The 23,709-nt window shown below is 36.6% G+C and overlaps 1 protein-coding gene across 5 annotated transcripts in view; it reads left to right on the top strand.

Annotated features, from left to right (window-relative positions):
* The window catches only part of Pcdh7 (protocadherin 7), a 421,730-nt gene that overhangs the window by 181,110 nt on the left and 216,911 nt on the right, over positions 1-23,709 (top strand). For 2 of the 5 annotated variants that reach the window (XM_041671584.1, XM_041671583.1), the window contains exon 2: positions 21,771-21,879. In XM_041671584.1, the coding sequence (XP_041527518.1) occupies positions 21,771-21,879 (109 nt within the window). Of the gene's footprint in view, positions 1-21,770; positions 21,988-23,709 lie in introns of all 5 variants that reach the window. The other 3 variants (XM_041671581.1, XM_041671585.1, XM_041671582.1) reach the window with 2 other exon arrangements.

Raw genomic sequence — 23,709 nt, 5'->3', positions numbered from 1 at the left:
TTCTTACACAGGGAAAATTTTTTTTTTTTAAATTGAACTTAAACATGTTAACTGAGAATAGCAATATAGAATGCAGGGAGAAATGCTTAAATATCTACTCATTATCATGAGTATTTATGAATCCAGCGTAGAAGTCACAGAACAGGGGAAAGAAGAATTGCCTTAGGGGGTTGGCATATATCATATACCAATAGAACAGTTTGAGATGTTTGCAGAAAAAGAAATGAAAAGGATATATATGTATATTGGTAGAAAGGTCAGAGATCTGGAGGGAGTGGTGGAGTCACAGCTTTGAAAATTCTTCGTAATGCTACCTAGTGATGGCATTCTATAAGGCCATCCCATTCTTAAAGGGGATATTAGCCTTTTACCGACCACATGGAAACCTTGTCAGAAATGGCAATAACTGTTACTAATGTGATAAATAAAGCTCTCACTAGTCCAACATGACTGGTTGCTAATTAACAGAAAGAATAGCTCTAAATATCTCTTGATAAGTGTTGGATAACTTCCTGAAGAGAGATTTTCCCCTTTTAAAATATCACATGGTGGTTGCTCCATTACCAGCTAATAGATAACAAGCCTTTTAGTCATCTGGGTCTGAAAAAAATCCCAATTTGATCTTAATTACCAATTACTTTTCTTAGAATGTCTTAGTTGTCCAAAAAGTAGACACCAAACCAGTCTTCATGATGGAAAGGTAATGTAAATGCGATGAGATATCCATTCAAGTTTTCTAGCACTTGTTTTCAAAATGTAAACTGTATATTTCCAAAAGAGTGGAGAAATTTCATCGGCAATCACACTCACAATCAGACTACTAAACTAGAAATGATACCTTATAAACCTCACCAGTCGAGGACTAGGTAAATATACTTCCTTTGCACAGACTTATATATATATGATGATTGAGTACTAAGGTTTAACCAGCACTCATGGCAAATTAAAACTAGACTAATTTTCCATTTCATTTTAGGACCAGAGTGAATTTTTAGTCCTGCTGATATTGATATTCAGCCTCATCTCCAGAACATGTCTGGAATATAGTCATTAATATTTTGTTTAATATATGTTTTATTTTTAGTTTCCAAGGTTATTCAGACATAGAAAATGGACTGCAAAATGCTGACATGTTTAAAATAATTGAGGAAGTCTATTTGGCTTCAAGAAAATGGCTCACGTTCAGATCATGAAAAGTTCAGTCATGCTTTTCCCTTAGACTTGGCTTAAATATAACAACCACCACCTACAGATAATGTTCAGTGGAATTCAAATCTCATTGTCTTATTTTTTTTTTTCATCTGAAGGAACATAAGGGGAAAAAAACCCCTATCTGTGCCAGCTAAAATAATTGACTTTAGTCTCCTTCGAATGGAGACAAAGTCCTAACATTGTTTTCTTTGTCTTCAAATAATCTGGCCGGTGCTAAAGGATGGCTTAGTTAGACAAGTGCTCTTATCAACATATGCAGAAGTCTCTGACTGTTTATCAACTGCTCAAGTTCAGCCAAGGCCACATTATTGCCCGATGAGTAAGAGCCCATCTGTGGATCACGGAGCAGCTGCGTGAGTGTGGGCACATTCCCTTCATGGGCACTGGTGTCTTCTGTGAAATGCAGAATAACAGGAAGACTTACCCACACTTTTACAGTTTCAGTGAAATGATGTCTGTGTGGACACACATTAAGCAGACAGCAAGTATTAGATCATATCACAATGCATTTTTAAGTCCTTGCAATTTGTCAAGGGCGTTGCTACGGAGGGTTTCTTTCTCGCAGTGTTGCCTAAGAATTGTCTATTATGATTGGGCTTCTCTTTATTAGCTATTGCTGTATGCCCGTTTCATTTTTAGACATAACTGTAGTTTTTAACATTAGAATTCTGTAAGATTGAGTGTCAGTAAAAATATCTACCTTAATTTATGACATGCAAATATAAAACAGTTTTCATTAAAACTTGAAGCCAACCATTAAAAAAACAAAGACTCTCTTGTTCTTACCCTAGAATAAGAGTTAATTCTGTGTTTATTATTAATGCTGCTTATTAATAGAGGAATAGCTTGTGATGAAATCCGAGGCAGGCAGAAATACCAGTGAGCCAAACATTTTACTATATCTAAGTTTGACAATTTATAGATATCACATATGTTGAAAGTTCCCCAGTTCTAAAGTGAAAATTAAGGTAATGTAATGTGTGGAAATGGAAATGTTTATAAATGTATAGAAAATGATTTTGGTTAAAATACAACAATTTCAGAGTCCTTTTCCACTTAAGCAAGAGTAAGAATATTTTTTTTAATTTTTTTTTGTTGTTGTTAAAAATTTCCTCCTCCTCCCCTCTTCCAACTTTCTTTCCCTTCTTCCCCTCCCCCTCCCCCTCCGGTCCAAGGAACAGTCAGGTTCCCTACCCTATGGGAAGACCAGGGTCCTGCCTGCTCCCTCCAGGTCCAGGAAGGTGAGCATCCAAACAGAGTAGGTTCCCACAAAGCCCATCAATGCAGTAGAATAAAAACCCAGCGTCATTGTCCTTGGCTTCTCTGTCAGCCTCCACCAGCAGCCACATTCAGAGAGTCTGGTTTGATCACATGCTCTATCGGTTCCAGTCCAACTGGCCTTGGTGATCACCCATTAGATCAGTCCCACCGTCTCGGTGGGTGGACGCACCCCTCGCGGTCCTGACTTCTTTGCTCATGTTCTCCCTCCTTCTGCTTTTCATATGGACCTTGGGAGCTTAGTCCAGTGCTCCAATGTGGGTCTCTGTCTCTATCTCCATCCATCGGCAGATGAATGTTCTATGGTGATATGCAAGATATTCATCAGTGTTTCTATAGGATAAGGCCAGTTCAGGCACCCTCTCCTCTGCTTCCCAAGGAACAAGTTGGGGACATCTCCTTGGGCACCTGGGAAACCCTCCAGAGTCAAGTCTCTTGTCAACCCTATTAAGGAGTAAGAACATTTTAAGCCCAGCCCTTAAAATCTTTGACAGATGTGGAGGTAAAGTGGATTAGGAATCTAAACAATAGTACTAATAAAGTGTGATTGCTCTGCAATTGTTTCGTGTGTTTGTTTCTATCACATGCTTTAAAATGTCCATCTGCTCAAAAGCTTAAGAATTCAATCACTAACTTTAATCAGATGATAAATAAAATAAATTCTTTTTGTAGCACTGAATATTTGAATAACTTGTGGTATTATTGGAGAGCTATATTACTTTATCAAATATACCTTGACTTTGAACTCTATGGTTTTTGAGTTTACTATATGAATGTCAATCATGATTAAGTCCTGATCTCATAGCTTTATTGTAGATATCCATACTCCCCCAAAGAATCACAAAGTGCCAACATTTGTTATTATTTAGTAAATTTCTTTTTCTTTTCTTTTCCTGAAAAGCTCAAGCTCGAGCTTTTCATATGTGGAATTTATCTCCCTTAATATATTTTTTCCACAAAAATGAAAAGAGAAAGAATATAGGAAAAAAATTTACAAATATGGAATGAAAATTACTGTGAGACACTAATGATTTAATAGCCCTTCCCAGGGGAGATTAGACCACTCTTGAAATCAAGGTACTCATTATCATCAGCATCATTGTTTTTCTTCCCATTCTAGTTTGGTAGAAAAAAAAATAGGTTTCTTTGTTAATGCTTCCTAAAAATTTGTGTAACATAGATACCTCCCATAAGTATGTACTTCACTGTTATTACTTTATAAATACTTATAAAGATATTCTAATTCTTTAAGTTTCTTTGTATCTTTACAAGAGGTTATTATCTATATATACACCAGAGGTGCATCTTTCCTCAGACCAATTAATGACCTACTTGCTGACAAAGAAATTCTGTTACTATGAATTGATTTTCCCTAATACTATTGAACAACTCAAACTTAAGTTTGTGGTATTTTCCCTTCACACAGGTATCCCAAGGTATTAGTTGTTCTTCACTTGCCTGGTGTTTTCTTCCCTTGTTTCTGTCTACCACATTATGATGACATTAACATGCTTGCTTGCATATCTGTACTGACATTCTTTGGATGACAAAAGAGGGAAGACTATCACAACAACTTCAAGACCAAGTTGGTCTACATAGTGAGTTTCATGTCACCCAGAGATGTATAGTGACATAAAAACTGAAACACACAAATGGACAAAATCAAATAAAAAATGCACACAAAAGACTATAAAGGTGACTTTTGTGAGTTGCATTACACTTAGACTAAGAACTTCACACAAATGACACATATACAAAAATGTTATGCAATAATTTTTGGAATGATTTATTTTCCCCAACATTTTGGATATTCTTGGTGAAGTAAATTGAATAGAAAGCCTTCATCACAAATGTGAAGACCAGCTCAATTTCTCTCTCTTCTCTTCCTCCCATACTCAAAGTCCATGCATCGACCTCTGTGCATGTTTTTCTTTGCTGTCCAATTAATATGGACACAATGGTTAAAAAACAATGCAAACAGTACTTTGCATTTCTTTATTGCAGAAAACTAAAATGTATCTAAGCAGGATAAGAGACAGTAGCTGGCAAAGCAGTGAATATTCGGGAAGTGCTATGGCAAGCCTGTTTCTTTGATTATCAAACCTTCTGGAGGGCATCTGTATCCCTGGGATGTAGTCCCCTCTTTCCAACTTCTAAGCAATGGGAAGGGACGAGAGTCCTCCTTCTTGCTACACTTTGATCTCCTTTGAAGCTTCTTTTATTCTACTTCAAATAACCTTGTGAATTTACTGGACACACTGAGACAATTCAATTGTCCTTCACTACTCGAAGGTCAACTGATTGGCAAATGTCATTCTATCCGCAACCTTAATTCTCCTTTATAGGTAAGGAGACACACTCACTGTTTACTGCAGTTGAAGCATAAACTTAGTTAATAGTTCAAAAAAGAGTTCTTTATTTATTTTTAATCACTTGATTCATGGTAAGGAATCAAAATTAGCCTAAACACGTCATTGAATGTTTTCCTCTACATCTTGCCTGGTAGATTTAAAAACAAGTTTGAACAATTAGTATGAATCAGTGAATAAAAGAGAGGTCACAGAAAGGTGACTTATCTCTGCAAAGTTAGGCTCCATTCAGTTTCGTAATTCAAGGGTTAAGTAAAAGTTCAGAGACTTTCTCTTCTTGTCTGTCTTGATTCTTGTCAGACCCATGAGTCTGCATAGAGTAAGGAGAGCTATCTAAGGACACCAACCTTCATTTTATACAATATGAAAACTCAAGGATTTTAAATGTATATAGCTCCCTTAACAGATTTCACCAGGTGCAGTTTAGATGAAATGTCTCAGATAGAAAAGGAGAAAAAATAGAGAAGTAAACGGAGCATCTGCTTGAGTGGCTCTGAAAATGCATATTTCATTTCCATTTATTTCAATAAAGAGAATTGACTGCAGAACTTTTGCCCCAGGCCCCTGTCTGTGCTTCTGTGTTTTACAAGGTAGCCTTTCAAAGCGTGTTTTATTTTGGTTGCTGCTTATGTGTTTATTTCTAATGTCTTAACATTTACAAACCTGGCCAGGCCTGCTGGAATTCCCCTTGGTTCTTCAGCATTGCTCGCATGAAGTGCTGAGGACTAGTTCCAACTGTGTAATTTACCATGCAGGCTTATTGATCTCGTTCAGCTGTTTCTGGGACGCTATAGGTGTGTAGGGCATCATGCAAAGCAAGTGAGAAGCAGGAGAAGCGAGCATGATTCTCACAATGCCAGAGTGAAAAGTGTAACAGGAAAGAAACCTTTGCTCGTAGGTCATGAAAGGTTTTTAATGATTAATCCCTACCTTGCCCAACTGGGTTTAATGACTGAATTTACCAGCTGTAGATGACTTAGCCCAGTGGTAGGCACAATGCAAGTGCTTAATAAGTCTTTGTTAGATTGAATGCTATTGTGAAGATGTTATTTTTCTCATTAGTTGCCTGTCAATATTCTCCTCTCCTTACCTAGGACTCCCCTCTGCTTTCCTGTTTTCCAGTGTATGTCAACAAAGAGACTTACAGAAGAATGTATCTCAGATGAATTGGGGACCAAAGTGCAATTGTGGTTCCTCATGCTTTCATCACTGTATTTCATTCCAAGCTTGTTAACACCTGCTCTTAGGACTGGACAGCTCAGAGATGAAGGTTTTCTTACTGTGTTGCACATAGTAGGGACACAATTAGCATCATACTATGGCTGAGTGATGAAGGAACACAGGATTGGTGGTTTCAGAGGATAAGGAAGATTAGACAAGCATCTTTTACAGACAGGGTTTAGTGGATGTTTTTCCACATTCAATAAAATGTTAAGGTCGGGGCAGCTTGCCATCTTTGCAACATTTTCTCAAAATAGTCAACTAAAATGTTTGGTTCCCATGCATATATTGTGTTTGTGATGTTCATCTGATGAGAAAATGTGCTCCAAATGTACTATTTTTTTAAACCTTTTGAATTTTGAGACAGGGTATCTCTATGTAACAGTCCTGGCTGTCCTAGAACTTGCTTTGTGAACCAAGTTGACCTCAAACACAGAGATCTGCCTGTCTATGTCTCCTGAGTGTTGGGATTAAAGGTGTCTACCACCATCACCCAGCTGTATTAATATTTTTAAGGTTATGAAGTATTCAGATTGTATTAACGGGCAAACATACTTTATTTTTAAAATCACTTATTTCAATCATTTAATCACAAATCCAACACCACATAGATTCTTACAGTTGAAGACAATTATACACCTGGAGAAGATAAGAAATATCATGTGCTGGAACTCATTTTAAAGTTAAAGATATTGAAATTGAAAGACTTATTATTATCCCATATTTTATACTTAATATTGAGCTACTCTTCAAATAAAATTCTCCAAAGCTCACAGATCAGAGCTATCTTGTTTTTTTTTCTAAAAGAAAAAGTAACAACATATGTTACCAGGTAGCATTACTATATCATATAGAGTATAATAGTTTAGACTATATTTAATTACTGCTATTGAAAGTGAGGCATAATAGATAAACAGTTCATGAAAGATGTAATACGGATTGAATTCTGTAATAATATCTTCAAACATTTATTCAGAAGAATTAATACATGTTGAAACAATTAGTTGTACTTGGTTTGATTACAAATAAATTTTCTAGTAATTTGATAGACTAGAGAAAGTCTATTAAATAGCATCTTCAACTTGCACTTCAGGGAATTAGGAAATAGAAATAACTATACTCCTCCCCAAATCATTAACAATTCACCTTGTTGGAGATCTTGGTGTAAGGAAAACTATTAAAAAAGATCCAATGGAAGAGAATTGTCACCCACTGTGCATGATAGGAAGGCTTTTTGAGAATTAGGCAAAGTGAAAGACTTGAATATGCTAATGGACCGTAGGGTCTCCTGTGGATCCCATGGATTAAAAACTAATACAGGGCATAAAGTGAAGATTCAAATGTCAAATTCTGGATTGGACACATCTCTTAGAGAAGGTGCAGAGATTACATATTGGGCCAGAATATTTTTAACTGAACATTCATATAATATATTATGATTACAGGTTTCCCAAACTCATCTCCTTCCAGATGCCACTCACAATCAATCCAAACCCATGCCTCTTTCTCTTTCTCTTTGGAAAACAAACAGGCAAATAAAGAGCAAACAAACCATACTGGTAACTTAAAAAACAATTTATGAACTAAGTAATCTATGTACGTGGATTGTGATACTGTGGTGAACTTAAGTTACCTTGTTAAGTAAAATAAAGACAAAGGATGTCAGTAAAAGGAGAAATGATGTGATAATGCTTAGTTAAAAAAATAGTAAAAGGGGGGCCGGGAGGTGGTGGCGCACACCTTTAATCCCAGCACTCGGGAGGCAGAGGCAGGCGGATCTCTGTGAGTTCGAGACCAGCCTGGTCTACAAGAGCTAGTTCTAGGACAGGCTCCAAAACCACAGAGAACCCCTGTCTCAAAAACTCAAAGCCATCCCACTTAACTCAGGAACACGACAAGGCTGTCCACTCTCGCCATACCTCTTCAATATAGTGCTTGAAGTTCTAGCAATAGCAATAAGACAACATAAAGGGATCAAGGGGATTCGAATTGGAAAGGAAGAAGTTAAACTTTCGTTATTTGCAGATGATATGATAGTGTACATAAGCGACCCCCAAAACTCCAACAAAGAACTTATACAGCTGATCAACAGCTTTAGTAATGTGGCAGGATACAAGATCAACTCCAAAAAATCAGTCGCCCACTTATACACAAAGAATATGGAAGCAGAGAGGGAAATCAGAGAAGCTTCACCATTCACGATAGCCACAAACAGCATAAAATATCTTGGGGTAAATCTAACCAAGGAAGTGAAAGATCTATTTGACAAGAACTTAAAGGCATTGAAGAAAGAAATTGAAGAGGATACCAAAAAATGGATGGGCCTCCCTTGCTCTTGGATTGGGAGGATCAACATAGTAAAAATGGCAATTCTACCAAAGGCAATTTATAGATTCAATGCAATCCCCATCAAGATCCCATCAAAATTCTTCACAGATCTGGAGAGGACAATAATCAACTTTATATGGAAAAACAAAAAACCCAGGATAGCCAAAACAATCCTATACAATAAAGGATCTTCTGGAGGCATTACCATCCCTGACATCAAACTCTATTACAGAGCTACAGTAATGAAAACAGTGTGGTACTGGCATAAAAACAGAGAAGTCGACCAATGGAATCGTATAGAAGACCCGGATTTTATCCCACAAACCTATGAACACCTCATTTTCGATAAAGGAGCTAAAAATATAAAATGGAAGAAAGAAAACATCTTCAACAAATGGTGCTGGCACAACTGGACGTCAACCTGTAGAAGAATGAAAATAGACCCATATCTATCACCGTGCACAAAACTCAACTCCAAATGGATTAAAGACCTCAATATCAGCCCGAACACACTGAACCTGATAGAAGAGAAAGTGGGAAATACCCTACAACAGATGGGCACAGGAGATCGCTTCCTATGTATAACCCCAGCAGCACAGACATTAAGGGCAACATTGAATAAATGGGACCTACTTAAACTGAGAAGCTTCTGTAAAGCAAAGGACATTGTCACTAAGACACAAAGGCAACCTACTGACTGGGAGAAGATCTTCACCAACCCCGCAACAGACAAAGGTCTGATCTCCAAAATATATAGAGAACTCAGGAAACTAGACTTTAAAATGCTAATTAACCCAATTAAAAAAATGGTGCACTGAACTGAACAGAGAATTCTCAACAGAAGAAGTTCAAATGGCCAAAAGACACTTAAGGTCGTGCTCAACTTCCTTAGCAATCAGGGAAATGCAAATCAAAACAACTTTGAGATATCATCTTACACCTGTCAGAATGGCTAAAGTCAAAAACACCAAGGATAACCTTTGCTGGAGAGGCTGTGGAGGAAGGGGTACCCTCATCCATTGCTGGTGGGAATGCAATCTTGTGCAACCACTCTGGAAAGCAGTGTTTCGGTTTCTCAGGAAATTCGGGATCATCTTACCCCTGGACCCAGCAATACCACTCTTGGGAATATACCCAAGAGATGCTCTGTCATATGACAAAAGCATTTGTTGAACTATGTTCATAGCAGTATTATTTGTAATAGCCAGAACCTGGAAACAACCTAGATGCCCTTCAATGGAAGAATGGATGAAGAAAGTATGGAATATATACACGCTAGAGTACTACGCTGCGGTAAAAAACAATGACTTCTCGAATTTTGCATGCAAATGGATGGAAATAGAAAACACTATCCTGAGTGAGGTGTCCCAGACCCAAAAAGATGAATAAGGGATGTACTCACTCATAATTGGTTTCTAGCCATAAATAAGGGCCACAGAGTCTACAATAGGGGAACCTAAAGAAGCTAATTAAGAAGGTGAACCCAAGGAAAAACATACAGTTATCCTCTTGGCTAAGGGAAGTAGACCAAATTGCCGGGGAGAAAATGGGATCTTGGGGGTGGGGTGGGATGGGGGTAAGGGGAGATGGGGAGAGAAAAGTTAGAAGGGAAGGAGGGAGGACCTGGGGAAACAGGAGAATTGGGATAAAGGAAAGGTGGATAGGGGAGCACGGAACCACAATTCTTAGTTAAGGGAGCCACTTTAGGGTGGGCAAGAGACTTGACCCTAGAGGGGCTCCCAAGTGCCCAAGATGAGGTTCCCAGTTAGTTCCTTGGGCAGCTGAGGATTGGGAACCTGAAATGACCCTATCCTAGAGCAATACTGACGAATGTCTTGCATAGCATCATAGAATCTTCATCTGGTGATGGATAGAGGTAGAGACAGAGACCCACACAGGAGCACTGGACTGAGCTCCCAAGGTCCCAATGAGGAGCAGAAGGAGGGAGAACATGAGCAAAGAAGTCGGGACCACGAGGCGTGCATCCACCCACTGAGACAGTGGAGCTGATCTACGCGGAGCTCACCAAGGCCAGCTGGACTGTGACCAAAAAAGCATGGGATAAAACCGGACTCTCTGAACATGGCGAACAATGAGGGCTGATGAGACACCAAGGACAATGCCACGGGGTTTTGATCCTACTTAATGTGCTGGCTTTGTGGGAGCCTAGCCAGTTTTGATGTTCACCTTCCTAGATATGGACGGAGGGGGAGGACCTAGGACTTACCACAGGGCAGGGAACCCGGACTGCTCTGTGAACTGGAGAGGGAGGGGGAGATGAGTGGGGGGAGGGGGGGAAGGGTGGGAGGAGGGAGAGAAGGGTGGGAGGAGGGGGAGGGAAATGGGAGGCTGGGAGGAGGTGGAAACTTGTTTTTTTTTGTTTATGTTTTTTTTTCTTCTTTTCTCAATAAAAAAAATATTCACCCAAAGTAAAAAAAAAAAAAAAAGTAAAAGAAATAGCAAAAAAATATCTTGTGTGGTAGATATTAACTTAAATGATTTTACTAATGAAAACAGGCTTCTGTGTATTTCCTCTGTCCCACAATAACATGTTACAATTACAAGTATATGTTTCAGGTCTGTTGGACAGTAACTATGGAATTCATCTTGCAGCAGTTATCCTGAAAAATTTACTTATGTGGTTAATATTATTAAAGAGACACTCTGGTGTGCTCTGTGTGTAAGAAATATTATAGCATAAAATATTTAAGCATCAATTATTTTCTCATTACTCTTCAGAGAATGCCATATGTAAGAAACTCAGCACAATATTCTATTTTAAAAGAAAGAGGGAGTATGGTATAAGTGATCTGGTTGGGAAAATGGAAATGAAAGGGTACTCTAATTAAGGAAGACAGGAAGAGACAGAGAAGTGTGAAAAAAGGATGACATAACAGTAAGAACGTCTAAAACATCATAAGGAATCATACTATTATAACTACTACCTTTAATAGAATCTATAATATATGTAAGTCTCTATATAAATATACATACAGAGTTTAACTAGAATTCATTGTAAATTTGGATTTATAATGCCCTCTAGTTAGCCAAAGATTATCTAACAAAACCTCCAACATTAAGCACGAGAAGCTCTGTTTTGTGTTGTTGGTCAGGGTTATCCAAGAGAACCCCAAACCATACAGCCTATAGCTGTTGTCTTTGGCTAGGCCTCCTAACTCCCGGAATTAGAAGATAAATCCATTTTGCTGAAGACAATAGACTTCAGATGCAGAACCCAGAGGTCCCTGAACTGGAACTGACCTGAATGCCCTCTCCTAAAGAGGTTGCTTTATGTATGAAAGGGTGGTATGCAAGCTTCTAAAGGAGGGATTCACTTAACTTTATTTTAGAATTCTATATATGTGTGCAGCCAAATAGAGAATGGGTAGTAGAGGAAGGTAGTTATAAATACCAGCTAAGGCCACATGGCCAATTGCAAAGATGAAGATTGTAAATATCAAGAGTGTTTTGGCCATCTTTTGTTTTCTTCCCTCAATTTCTCTATCATGTAACAAAACAGCAATTAAGAGACTATCAGTGGTTATTATATTTAAGTTTTGAGATACTAAAGGAAGGTCCCTCAAGGGGGATGTTGCCACCTATTCTAAAATTTATACAAGGAATAATTAAATAGGCATCTTTATGATCTTGTTATTCTTTACATTTGGAAATTAAGCATGACATAAGGAGATATGAATATGTGTCAAGTCGATGAGTGTTGTGGTTACTGTCTTGGTTGTCAACTTGATTGCATACAGAATTAACTAAAACCCAAGCAGCTGGGTATACTTGAGTAACTTTCCCCTCTTTTTCTTTTTGATAAATTTATTTATTTACATCCTGGCTGCAGTTTTCCCTCCCTCTTCTGCTCCTAGTCCCTCCCCACATCCTTTATCACACCAGGTGCTTGTCCCTCCACTTGACTGGTTTATGAACAGTTTTGCTTTTCAGCGAAGTGTGGAGTTGATCTTATAGCATCAGACTATTTTCCTCTGCTTAGAGGAGGGTTACCCCCAATGGGAAGGACTGTGTTCATCCTTCACAGAATCCCCAGCATGGCAGGTCACAAAGAGAGGAAAATCCACATCTCATGGAGATGGAGCACTACTCAGACAGATGTGTGTGGGCAAGGTGACCCATTTTAGGGTCTCAATAGGGTACATTCTTCTGGACAGACAATTCTTCATTTTTCCACTTGAAGGTCACAAACAACGTTGTCGTTTCAGTTTCCAAAAGAACTTTTGATAGTGCAAACTGCACACAATGAGCATCCTCCAGAGACTACGTGTCTTCACTTGTACTTGTGTTTCTTCAGGGAACATGAGGTGCCACAGTGCAGTACACAAAGGCTGTGCAAATTTTGACCCTATTGTTTTCTCACAGGCTCCTGTTTCCTAGTCTGAGCAGCTAGTGATTCAGCTTTGTCTTTTGCCAGTCTGATACATCAAGAAAGCCAAGTGTGATTTCTTCTCTCCTTTTAAACTGTAGCTGGGCAATTTATTAACTGCCCGGTGAACATATTTTCTACATTTTCATTTATATCTTCTTTCCTTTTCTTTAGTAAGTTCTTTACTTCACAATGAAGTTAATCCATTGCCATAAAAAAGAATTCTATATATGTATACCCTCCCTTTCAGTTCCTCCCACCAGATCTTCCTCCTAATTTCATATTCTCTCTCTCTCTCTCTCTCTCTCTCTCTCTCTCTCTCTCTCTCTCCATCTCCTTCTCTCTCTTTCTTCATCTGTCCTTCTTTCCCTCCCTCCCTTCCTCCTCTCCCTCTTTTAATCACTGAATTTAGTTGGTGTTGTTATTATCTCCCTAGGTGTAGGGTTAGGGTTTCGAAAACCTAGCCTATGATACCAATGTCTCACTTAGGGAGAAATATTCTATAGGCTCTTTTTCTCTGCTTGTTGACCAGTTATGGGTCTCATTATTGGTGCCATCTACTACAAAAAAGCAGCCTGTCTAAAGAGGTTGAGAGTTGCATTAATTTATGGGTATAAAGGTAAGAACTTAGATAGCAATTTGATACTATATTCATTTAAAAGCTTTGTAGTGCTTAGTCCTTCCCTAGGGCCTATGACCTCCTGAGCTGGGTTGTTCTTGTCCCCATTAACAGAATGTTATAACATGTCTTGAGAAGCAAGATTTAAATCCAATGAGAGAGTGGTTGGTTCAATACACATTTCTTATGTAAGTGTTCAATTTTATCTCATCATTGGATCACTATAGGAAGCTGTTAGGAATAAGATGGATCCACATTTCTGTCAGCATCTGGCATATCTTTATTTGGAATCATTCCTTCAGAAGGTGAAAATATCTGTGCCAAGGGAAGTCATGTTTAAAGATACACATGGTATGAGCACTGTGATTTCTTCTTGCTGTACAGTTAGTAGGGTAGCACAATATTTGCTCTAACAGGAGGATGCACGAAGTGTCCACAGCAGTGTTTTGTTCTGTTATTTTTGTCTTGACTTCTTGTCAATGGGAAACATCAACATGGCTTGCAATAATTTGCAAGAGAAGCTTCCATTCTATCCAGTTGTGAAGAACAGCTGTTTCATCTTAGCTCAGTTTTCTTTAATATTTTTATTTACGTATTCACCCACTGTTACCAGTTCTTATTCACTTCCCATTCTTACATTTTTTTTTGTGATTGGTTCTTTTTTTACCTCTATTTCTTATTGTTTTGTGCAGGTATTCTGCAGGAAACTATAACCGCTGTATGTTCATGTTTACATCTTCTATATCACATCCAGAAGACAGTATTTCATAGCAATCTTCCCTATTCTCCAGCCCTTATCATGATTCTGCCCCCTCATTTCTGATGTGCCTGAGTCTTAGATTGCGGGGAGGGAATAATCTTGTTTTCATAGAAATTCAAAGGAGAAAAATGAACCAAATCTGTGTAACCTATCTTTGTGCACCACTATTTTGTGCTAGTAATAATGAGTAAGGCATTGGTACAAATTAAAGCTTAGCAACATGTCTCTGATATGGAACATCCAAATAACCCACCGACTGGAAAACATCCTTTTGAATAATTGGATCGGATTTTTCCTGACATCTTTGTTCAGCACCTTGTACTGGATTGTATCAGAATGAGGAACCTCTGCCAAATCTGGCCGTCTGCTTCTTTTTGAATAGTCAGCCAGATAGGATTGATTTTTTTCTTCATAGTTGTAAATATTGAAAAATAACAATAGTACTATTTTATTGAGTGGAAACATTTTCAGAATCTCAAAATGCTGTGTCCACAAATAAAGTCTCACTGAGATGTGGTTGTCCATTCACTTTTGTATGTTCAATGTTTGTATGTTTGTATTTTCACATCACAGTTGCAGGGCTGGATAACTGAAGCAGCGATATTTGTCTCAAAGAGCCTGAAATGTTTATATTTTGGCCTTTCATGAAAAAGGTTTACCGACTGTGGACTAGGTTTACAAGGAACCAGTAATAAACAGTAAAAAAAAAAAATACATCAATTAATAGTGGCCACAGCATAGTAACCCAATGTGTTGTGTTCTAGAACATTTATTTTTCTAAAAGAGTTAGTTCATAGTCTGTCTATTTTTGCCAAGAATTTTTGACTTTGCTTATTCTATATCCATATGTTTTTTCAGAAAAGAAAAAATATAAAACACAAAGAAACCAGTTTCCGCCTTCTGAATAAGTAGTTCCTGCAGTGCTTTTCACTTTTAAATTGAGTATTTTTTTTTTCGAATTCGTAAATTCCAAATATATATGATGCATGTGGAAAAGACCTGGAGAAATGAGAACTTGAGTGAAAGGAAGAGTGTACATTGCTGGCATGAGGAAGCACTGATTCAATACTGGAATCATTGTTATTTTGTGGTAACCAGCCCTGATCTGCAGAACTAAGAAAAATTACTCTGGATTCTTAATTTCTCAAGTGCACATACAAGCAACAATGTCAAATATATAACTGCCCACCAGTCAAGAGATAGCTACTTAACTTTCCCCGCATGAGCGCTGTAATTAGCTAATCCACATGTCTCAACACGAATCTTCTGAACATCCTTTCATCTAGTCACATAAAAGAAAGGACGGGCAATTTGAAGTATGGAGGCATGTGGAGGCTTCAGTACATGAAGGCACCCCTAAAAAGTTTAAAGACCTGATTAAAGTTTGTTTGAGGGTCCTGCCAAATATCCTACCACTAATGCCCTGTAGAATCCTAGGTATGTTTATTCAGTAGCCCTGACACAGGCTGAGAATGTTTGCAGATTCATCAAGCATGTGTTCATTTGCAGGGAAAGGTCACCCAGCATTCGAGAGATCTGTTTTTCACATAGAACACAGCACTCCTCCTACGCCAAGAGCCTCCGCATGACTGTTTCAGTTCTTTATGACTGACAAAGAGTCATTAGAAGTCTGTTTGATGGACATAGCTAAGTGAATTGGAAAAAATAAAGAAAGCCTTTCAGCCCATTCGGAGATAATTGATGTGACTGAGACAGCTGCGTGTGAGTTCCAGATAAGGAGACAATTTACGGGGAGAGTATTGAAGCTAAAAGCGAGGTGCAGATTTAAAGTTCCCAATAAAGTCGTCTGGTTGACACAGCAGTATTCAATAAGGAAAAGATTTAACCTGAGGTGTTTTCCAATAGATGACATCCTTTGGGGCCCATCCTCTTGCAAATAAAATTCCCATAAAGGTATTGCCACTAGGTATAAAAAAAAAAATGGGCTCTAACGGTAAAGTATCTGCACTCTTAGCCCTGTGTTGCCTTTACTCTTTCACTCTGAGGAATGGAACGTATAAATGACAGGACTTACCAAGCTTAAGTGGCTAGTTTCCTCGAATTGATCACTGCTTTAGCAAAGAAGCGGGAGTTTTTATTCGGTGAGCTGCAACTTTGAAGATTTTTGATAGTTGCAGACTTAAGGTAAATATCTTTTAAAATGGGTGCTTGTGTAACGTCATAAATACTTTTCAGGCATAATAGATTTTTTAATTGATTTTATTGAGCTATACATTTTTCTCTGCTCCCTTCCCTTTTAAAAAAATATTCAAACAATCTAGAATGACTAAAATAAAGCTGTTACTGTATATGTGTTTTTACATATTCATCTGTATTCCTTTCCTCAAAACTATACATTAAATTTCTGACAAGGAAAATTTGACCTGGGTATTTTATATATTATCAATGATTATACTCTCTGTTGGTCCTTTTAGTTTCATGGAATTTTTTTATATGCAAATGATCATTATAGTCACACATTGCTACATTTGCTTTCCTATTTTCAAACAATAAAGGAGGAGGGGAAGAGGATCCCTTCACAAAGTCCATGATAACAGAGAAGCAAGAAGACGGCCTCTGTGCGGTACCAGGAAAATGAATGAAATAATAAAGAGTGTAGCATGTTGGTCTCCATTCTATAGCCACCTTAAAGCAATTGGATGCAATTCTGTCATTTAGGCATTAGAGAGAAGGGCAAGCAGCTTAATTATTCCAGAGCTAGCATCTTACCTGAAATCGGAAGATATTTGTGGCAACCTCCCCAGTGTTGAGGGTAGACCCTATCTTTCTATCTTCAAGTACAAACTTCTAGAATGTGGTATTGAAACACAAAAGTAGCTGATAAATGTCTTTACAAGTTAGTTTAAGAGCAAAGTATTTGTGTTTAATGAGGAATAATATTAAAGTAGTTCTTGAAATATTTGATTGCTATTCTGTGTACGTTATTATTTCATAAATAATTTTTGGGTTTGAACAAGAAATTAGCCTTGAAATTCTATGTGATTTTAGAACTTCTATTTAGGAGCTTTGTAAATTACTGAGCCAACTCTATATTTTCTTTAAAAAAAATCAAACTAAAATGATGGGAGATAACTTTGGTTATTTAGCAGTGGCCTGAGGTGTCGTACCTTTTATAGTATGTGTCTCAGAGGGAGCTTAAGGCTCTTTTTATAAGCTATCTCATTAATTCTAGCAGAATTAAGGGGCAGATACTATTATCTCTATTTTACAGACCCTGGGCCTTAGGCATAAGAACCAAAGTTCAGCTAACTTGTCCAAGGTCACGTAGAAAGTCTATAGGAAGATTTGAAATGTTCACTTTTCTCTTTCTATTATATTTAATGTATTATTTTTCTTATTTAAAATCTATATACACATTTACAAGAACCCATGTAAGAAATTCACCTTGCTTTTTTGGTTCTTATGAATATACTTCTCTGTTTTAGTTAATTCATCAGTCACTTTTCATTCTCATTGTGACTTCTGTCGTTGAACAGCTAGTTTTGCTTGCGTCTTAACACCTCACCTTACCATGACCATTCTTCTGTGTCCATGAAGAAAGAAATTAAGAATCAATAAATAAGTCTCTCTATAAGCCATTTTTTGTTTTAGTTTGTACACACTGTGAAGTGCTTTTCTTTTTCTCCTTTATTTTGTATCTTGTTACCATGATTTAGATTATCCAAAATGTGATCACATTATTTTTAACAACGAGTAACTCTTCTTACTTCTGTCTTAGAGGCTTTAACAGTGATCAGACTTTCCTACTCAGTTCCTTCGTGCAATCAATTCTCTTTGCCCCTGATAGTGAAGTTCTAATTGGTCCTCAACTCTGTCCTGTCATAGACATCTTGGTTCAAAAACCTGGAATGACTGTCTAAGTTTCCTAGGATGTTTAATAGCATCTTCTCCATTTGCATTTTATTGGAAGCCTTGCTATATTTTTCTTGTGTATGCACCTATGAGCCTTTGGGTTTCTTCATTATATACAATTTTGAAAGTCCCTGGAATATACTGCATACCAAATAAGTGCAGGAGTAGTGAATTAATGAAGCATGACAATATTGATGACCATTTCTTTTCATCTACACTGACCAGACAGTCAGTTCCTGTTGCTCCTTTTAGCCTTTCATTGGGATGAATGTTTCTTATACCCTGAAGTGTGTGATTCTGAATGCTTTCAGATCCCACTTTTGTAATCAGAGAATGAACTATACATGACTAGAATTGACTCTGGAATTTGTAGACATGGTGGGTCACACAGGTGGTTTTTAGAGCAGCTTATCTTTAATGCTGGTTCGTTTTGTTTAGTGGCATTTCATTATTTGCAAGTTTCCTAGGTAATTCTCAAACTCTTCTCTTACTCTATTCTACTTTATATCAACTGTAGATAAAACAATGTATTGGCATAAACAATACAGTTTTTATCGGGACGTCAATATACTGTTTTCATTCGACTTTACTCCATCTTCTCGGAATGTGGAGGTGACATAAATTCTGTTTTATAATCCTTATTATAAAATCTAACAGTCTTTTCACTTGATTCTCAACTTGATGATGAATGGTACACAAGTCTCTCTCTTCATCCCACCCACATATATTTTTCTCTCTCCCCTTTTCCATCCTTCCACCTCTCTTTATATTTCCATATACCAACAAACTGAACATGTGTGACATACTATGAACATTGAAATTTAACTTTGGCATTGATACTTCAGTTAAGCTCTGATACTAACTTTATTGTCTTTATCAGTTTGAATGCATCACCTCAGTGACTTTTACATAAAATTATAAAACATAAAATAATAAAGTATAAAACAAACTATAACACTTCCTGATATACTATTGTTATTGAAGAACTATAGGATTCTAATGGCATGGTTTAAAAGTGGGTCAAGCGATTGGTGGGTGTGTTCTCACTTATTATATGATACTTTTCATTTTCAGTTTTAATGTGAATAATATTTGCATTAGAAACCACATCGAGCAAAGCAACTTTCAAACAAAAAACAAACCTGATGAACTGAGTGCTTGTTTAAGTACTTAGTATTTTAAAATTCTAATGCTCTTCTAAAATAACTTATGGAAATCAAAATATCTACAATCGGAATGGGGTAGGAAATCAAGAAAATGAAATGCTAAGTTCATAACAGTCATTATACAATCCATTGTGGAATTATCTCATTTATTTTTTGGCTTTCTTTATTAGAAGTATGTACCTTGTCTCTGTTATTGTGTGCTGCTTAGGGGAGTAAAAAAAACTCAGCACAGGTTTTGTGATTACTACCTTCATCCAAAGGTTTCTATTTTTTTATGTCAAAATGAAGCACTACTTCTTTTTTTTGTTTGTTTGTTTTGTTTTTGTTTTTTGAGACAGGGTTTCTCTGTGGTTTTGGAGCCTGTCCTGGAACTAGCTTTTGTAGACAAGGCTGGTCTCGAACTCACAGAGATCCGCCTGCCTCTGCCTCCCGAGTGCTGGGATTATAGGCATGCGCCACCACCGCCCGGCTTAAACACTACTTCTTATAACCTCTAATATTTTCTTTTCTATGTTAGGATAGCGTATGTGTCTCTTCATTTGAACTTTTTTTCTTTTTTCATAGTTAAAACTGTACCTAAAAGATCTGAATATTATTAAAGTAGAATTAAAAATAACATTTAACCTTCCACTTGCTTTTTAGATAGATAAATAACTTTAATCCATTGTATGGCCTTTATATTTCCTGCCTTAATATCATTTATTTTAGTAATAATTAATATTTCACTGTTGAGCACTGTTGGCTTAGGAGAATGGGATAGTTTGGATAGAGCTGTAGCGGTGTCGTTTTTAAAGGGAAACTGAGCTCCTCTGACAATTCCAAATACTTTGTGGCCAACCTGATGATGGCAACTGGGAGGAAGTATAAACAGAAATGAAAAGTGAGATAAACAGAAATGATATATAGGGCAAAATATATTGACCAAATTAACAAAAGAAAAAGATAAGAGTTCTTTGTGAAATACAGGCCAAGTCTCTAGATTTATGTCAGTGACTTTGGTCCCATGCTGTATATTCTATCTACAATGAAATACTGTGTAACCGTTTTCCATAGTCCTCTCCAGATTCTGTGAAACACTATAAAGACCACGATGGTATTTAATGCCCACCCATGTTAAGAGCTTGAACTAGGATAAAACAGATTTGTCATAGACTGTGTGTTCCATTTAAGCTCGTAAGGGATGAGGCAGTAGCAGAAATATCAGCAATGTGCAGATTTTACAGGAAAGTTTTTCTCTATAACAGTATAAGGGAGAGATTTGTGGAAGTGTATATCTGTATTTAACAAAGCCAGTTTATAAATTAGGGGCAAAAGCCACAATTATTAACTTTCTCATTACTAATCTACCATATGCAGATAATCCTTAGAACTCCACAGTCCTATTGGTCATGGTTATGGTTACCGATTTGTACCATGAGCTTTCAAGCTATAAACATTCAGAAAAGGTTCTTAAGTTTATGCTAGGCTTTGGCAACAGTAATTTTAAACTGTACTGGAAAGGAATAGTGTGGGTTATAAGTATAATAACTATGTACACTTGTGTTACATTCAAATTCATGTGGGATTAATGCATATAAATAATTGTTATTAATAATTTCAGACCGCTAATAGGCAGCATTTATTATATACAGTATAGATCATATGTCATATTATCAATATTGTATATTTCCTTAATGTGTTATTTTGCTCTATGGATGATGTACTTTTATTTTTATATTTTTATTTTATTATGTAACTAAGATAACTTGCAAGTCTCATGCACAGTAGATATGACCAGGCATTGTCCCCTACAGAGATACTTGTTGGCTCTAGTTGGATAGTTTTATAGGCCATTTAATAAACCAAATAAACATTACCCTTGACTTTACTGTGTTTGAATGAACAATTATTGTAAACACAGGCAGTAGAGTCTTTTGATCTATTTCCCTTTAATGGGCTGGAGAAAGTTTTATAGATCATCTTACTATTTACCTTACAATATCAAATAGATTTTTATTGGGACAAAGTAATAAATATTTTGTAATCTCCTAGTACCACATTCAAATTCTTGTATAAGAGCTGCACTGTTTGGAGATGAGGGCCAGAAAACATGCCTTTTGAAATCTATATTATATGGACTCCATTTGAATGCATTATATTATTTGGATGAAGTATTTAAATGACATTCCTTCATAATGAATTGGTTTAGTTGTTTATATCTTCCCCAATTGCAAACCTTTTTTTAAATGAAATATATTTGTGCAAGATACAAAATCTACTAAATGGGAAAGGGTTGAATATAGAAAGCAAGTATATTTCATGTCAATGCATGTTGAATAAGATTTATGTTTTCTTGCCTTTATTTCAGAAGAGAATTATTTTTATTTTTAATAATGAATGTATAAACTACAGGCTTTGTATTAGATAATATATGGTTATCCAAATATGTTTCTACTTGTTTGATCATTTTGTATTTAATTAATGTCTATAGACCTTTAAGTGTTATTTATGTATTTTATGAAATAAGATCACTTAAAATCTTATATCTTAGTGACATTCAGAATCTTTTCTCTTGCAGCCATTTCGTAGAGTGACGTTTTCTGTTGTGAGTCAGCCTCAGGACCCACATCAGGGGTCACTGCAGAGTTGCTATGACAGCGGGCTGGAGGAGTCAGAAACACCAAGCAGTAAGAGTTCATCAGGGCCAAGACTGGGTGCCCTTCCACTCCCAGAGGACAACTATGAAAGGACCACGCCGGATGGCAGTGTTGGTGAGGCAGAGCATATGGAAAATGGTAGGGGCAAACACAACATCCACACACATAATCACGCTAGTGAGCCAGAATAACTAGGCTTCTGAAAGCTAGTATAAAATAAAAACAAAGTAGATTACACCAAAAGCATTTTAAAATACTAAATATTTGGTAAAATTCAGAAATGACAAATAAAGAAACATAATTCTGTCAATAAAATCCATAAAATTATGCCATCATTTAAAATAACTCAACAGAAATAAATGCACCTAGAAGTAAATTAGAGCAGTTCCTGCAATGAAAACGCTAACCCAGTGCACAGCTGCTAACTAACAACAAAGAGAGGTCTTGTTTGACTCTTTTCTTCTATCCGTTTTTGTCATGCAACTATTTCTTCAACTGTCATAAGGCAATCTCAGTGAAAAAAAGGACCGTGAGCACACTTTGCTTGAGACTTCCCATTCCTGAATACTCAGCAATGAATTTTCGACCCTGTTCTTTAGAATGCCAGGTGAAATGGCTGAGAAGCAAGCAGCAGCATCTTGCTTGCCCTAATATGCAGTAAATACCATTAGCACTCCTCACCCCTTAAAGTGGAGAGCTTATTCTGATTTCCTCAAGAGAAAGGGCATAAAATAAAATATTATTCTGCTTACTCTTACCTCATTGTGAGGCTATTATCATAGTTTATAAAATTCTCCTTTATGCCTTTTTGAATATCATAAAATGATATATCAAACAATAAATGTAAATGATTTCACATTTGCTGATGTTCCCAAAGAAAATTGTGGTATTTATTTTTTGGATTTTGAGTACTAAGTAAACATTTGAGGAATATGTTTATGTCCAACAGTGGAGTGACAAAGCTCTTCCTAACTTTATTATTATTTCCAATGTGGAAAAGATACAGATATATATCACGAAAGGCATGGGAATTGCATATATTGTCTGTAGCGAATAGCTAAGATGGGTTTATATCACTCATCACCTCAATCTACTGATGAAAAGGGATCTTTTTCTTGCTTTATACCAGTTTCTTCAGTGGTGGCATGCAAAGACAGTTTATTAGTGCAAAACAAGCTTCTTCTTAAAAATTTTACCTGTGAATATTAATATCCAGCAATGAATAAATAAAAAAGTTACCCAAGTGAAGTATTCTAAACTAAATTATACTAAGTAGTTATTTTTCTATGTTATTATTATATGTGATACCAGGACCTGTTGATTTATGTCCTTCTTGATAAATTATTCAGATTTTAAATGGCATTTTGCCTCATGGCTATTAGGCATGCTTATCTGTGTGTATGGTGGTGTGTGCTAGGGTGAAAGGAAGTTTGATGTGGTCTTTCTACAAAACAACATTTTGTAAGTAATTTTATTAAGTAAGTGTAACATTATGGTGTGGATTAAAATGATGCTGAGTATATATTTAAGGCAAGGTTATTTAAAATTATTTGGACAAAAGTAAATTTTAATTAAAAAGTAGTTTATGCAAATATATATATATATATATATTACATCTCAGTAAGGCAGGATTAATTGCACTTGGGGCTTCTATTTTATATGAAGTTATAATTTGATAATAGCACAATTTACTGTTTATTCTAAATAAACAGTACGTTGTATCATCAAACCTTTTGGTGGATGTCAGTGGGTTTTGCAGCAATGGCATTATAAGCATAAGATGGTGTTATTTTTCTGTTTGTCTAATATTTATTTTACTTTAAAGACATTCTACATTTTAAAAATAATCAGGAAATGATG

The sequence above is a fragment of the Microtus oregoni genome, unplaced genomic scaffold (genome assembly GCF_018167655.1).
Source record: "Microtus oregoni isolate MIOR12 unplaced genomic scaffold, Mior012 000021F_ref0000039, whole genome shotgun sequence".
Lineage (NCBI taxonomy): Eukaryota > Metazoa > Chordata > Mammalia > Rodentia > Cricetidae > Microtus > Microtus oregoni.
This window is presented reverse-complemented; position numbering and strand designations above follow the sequence as displayed.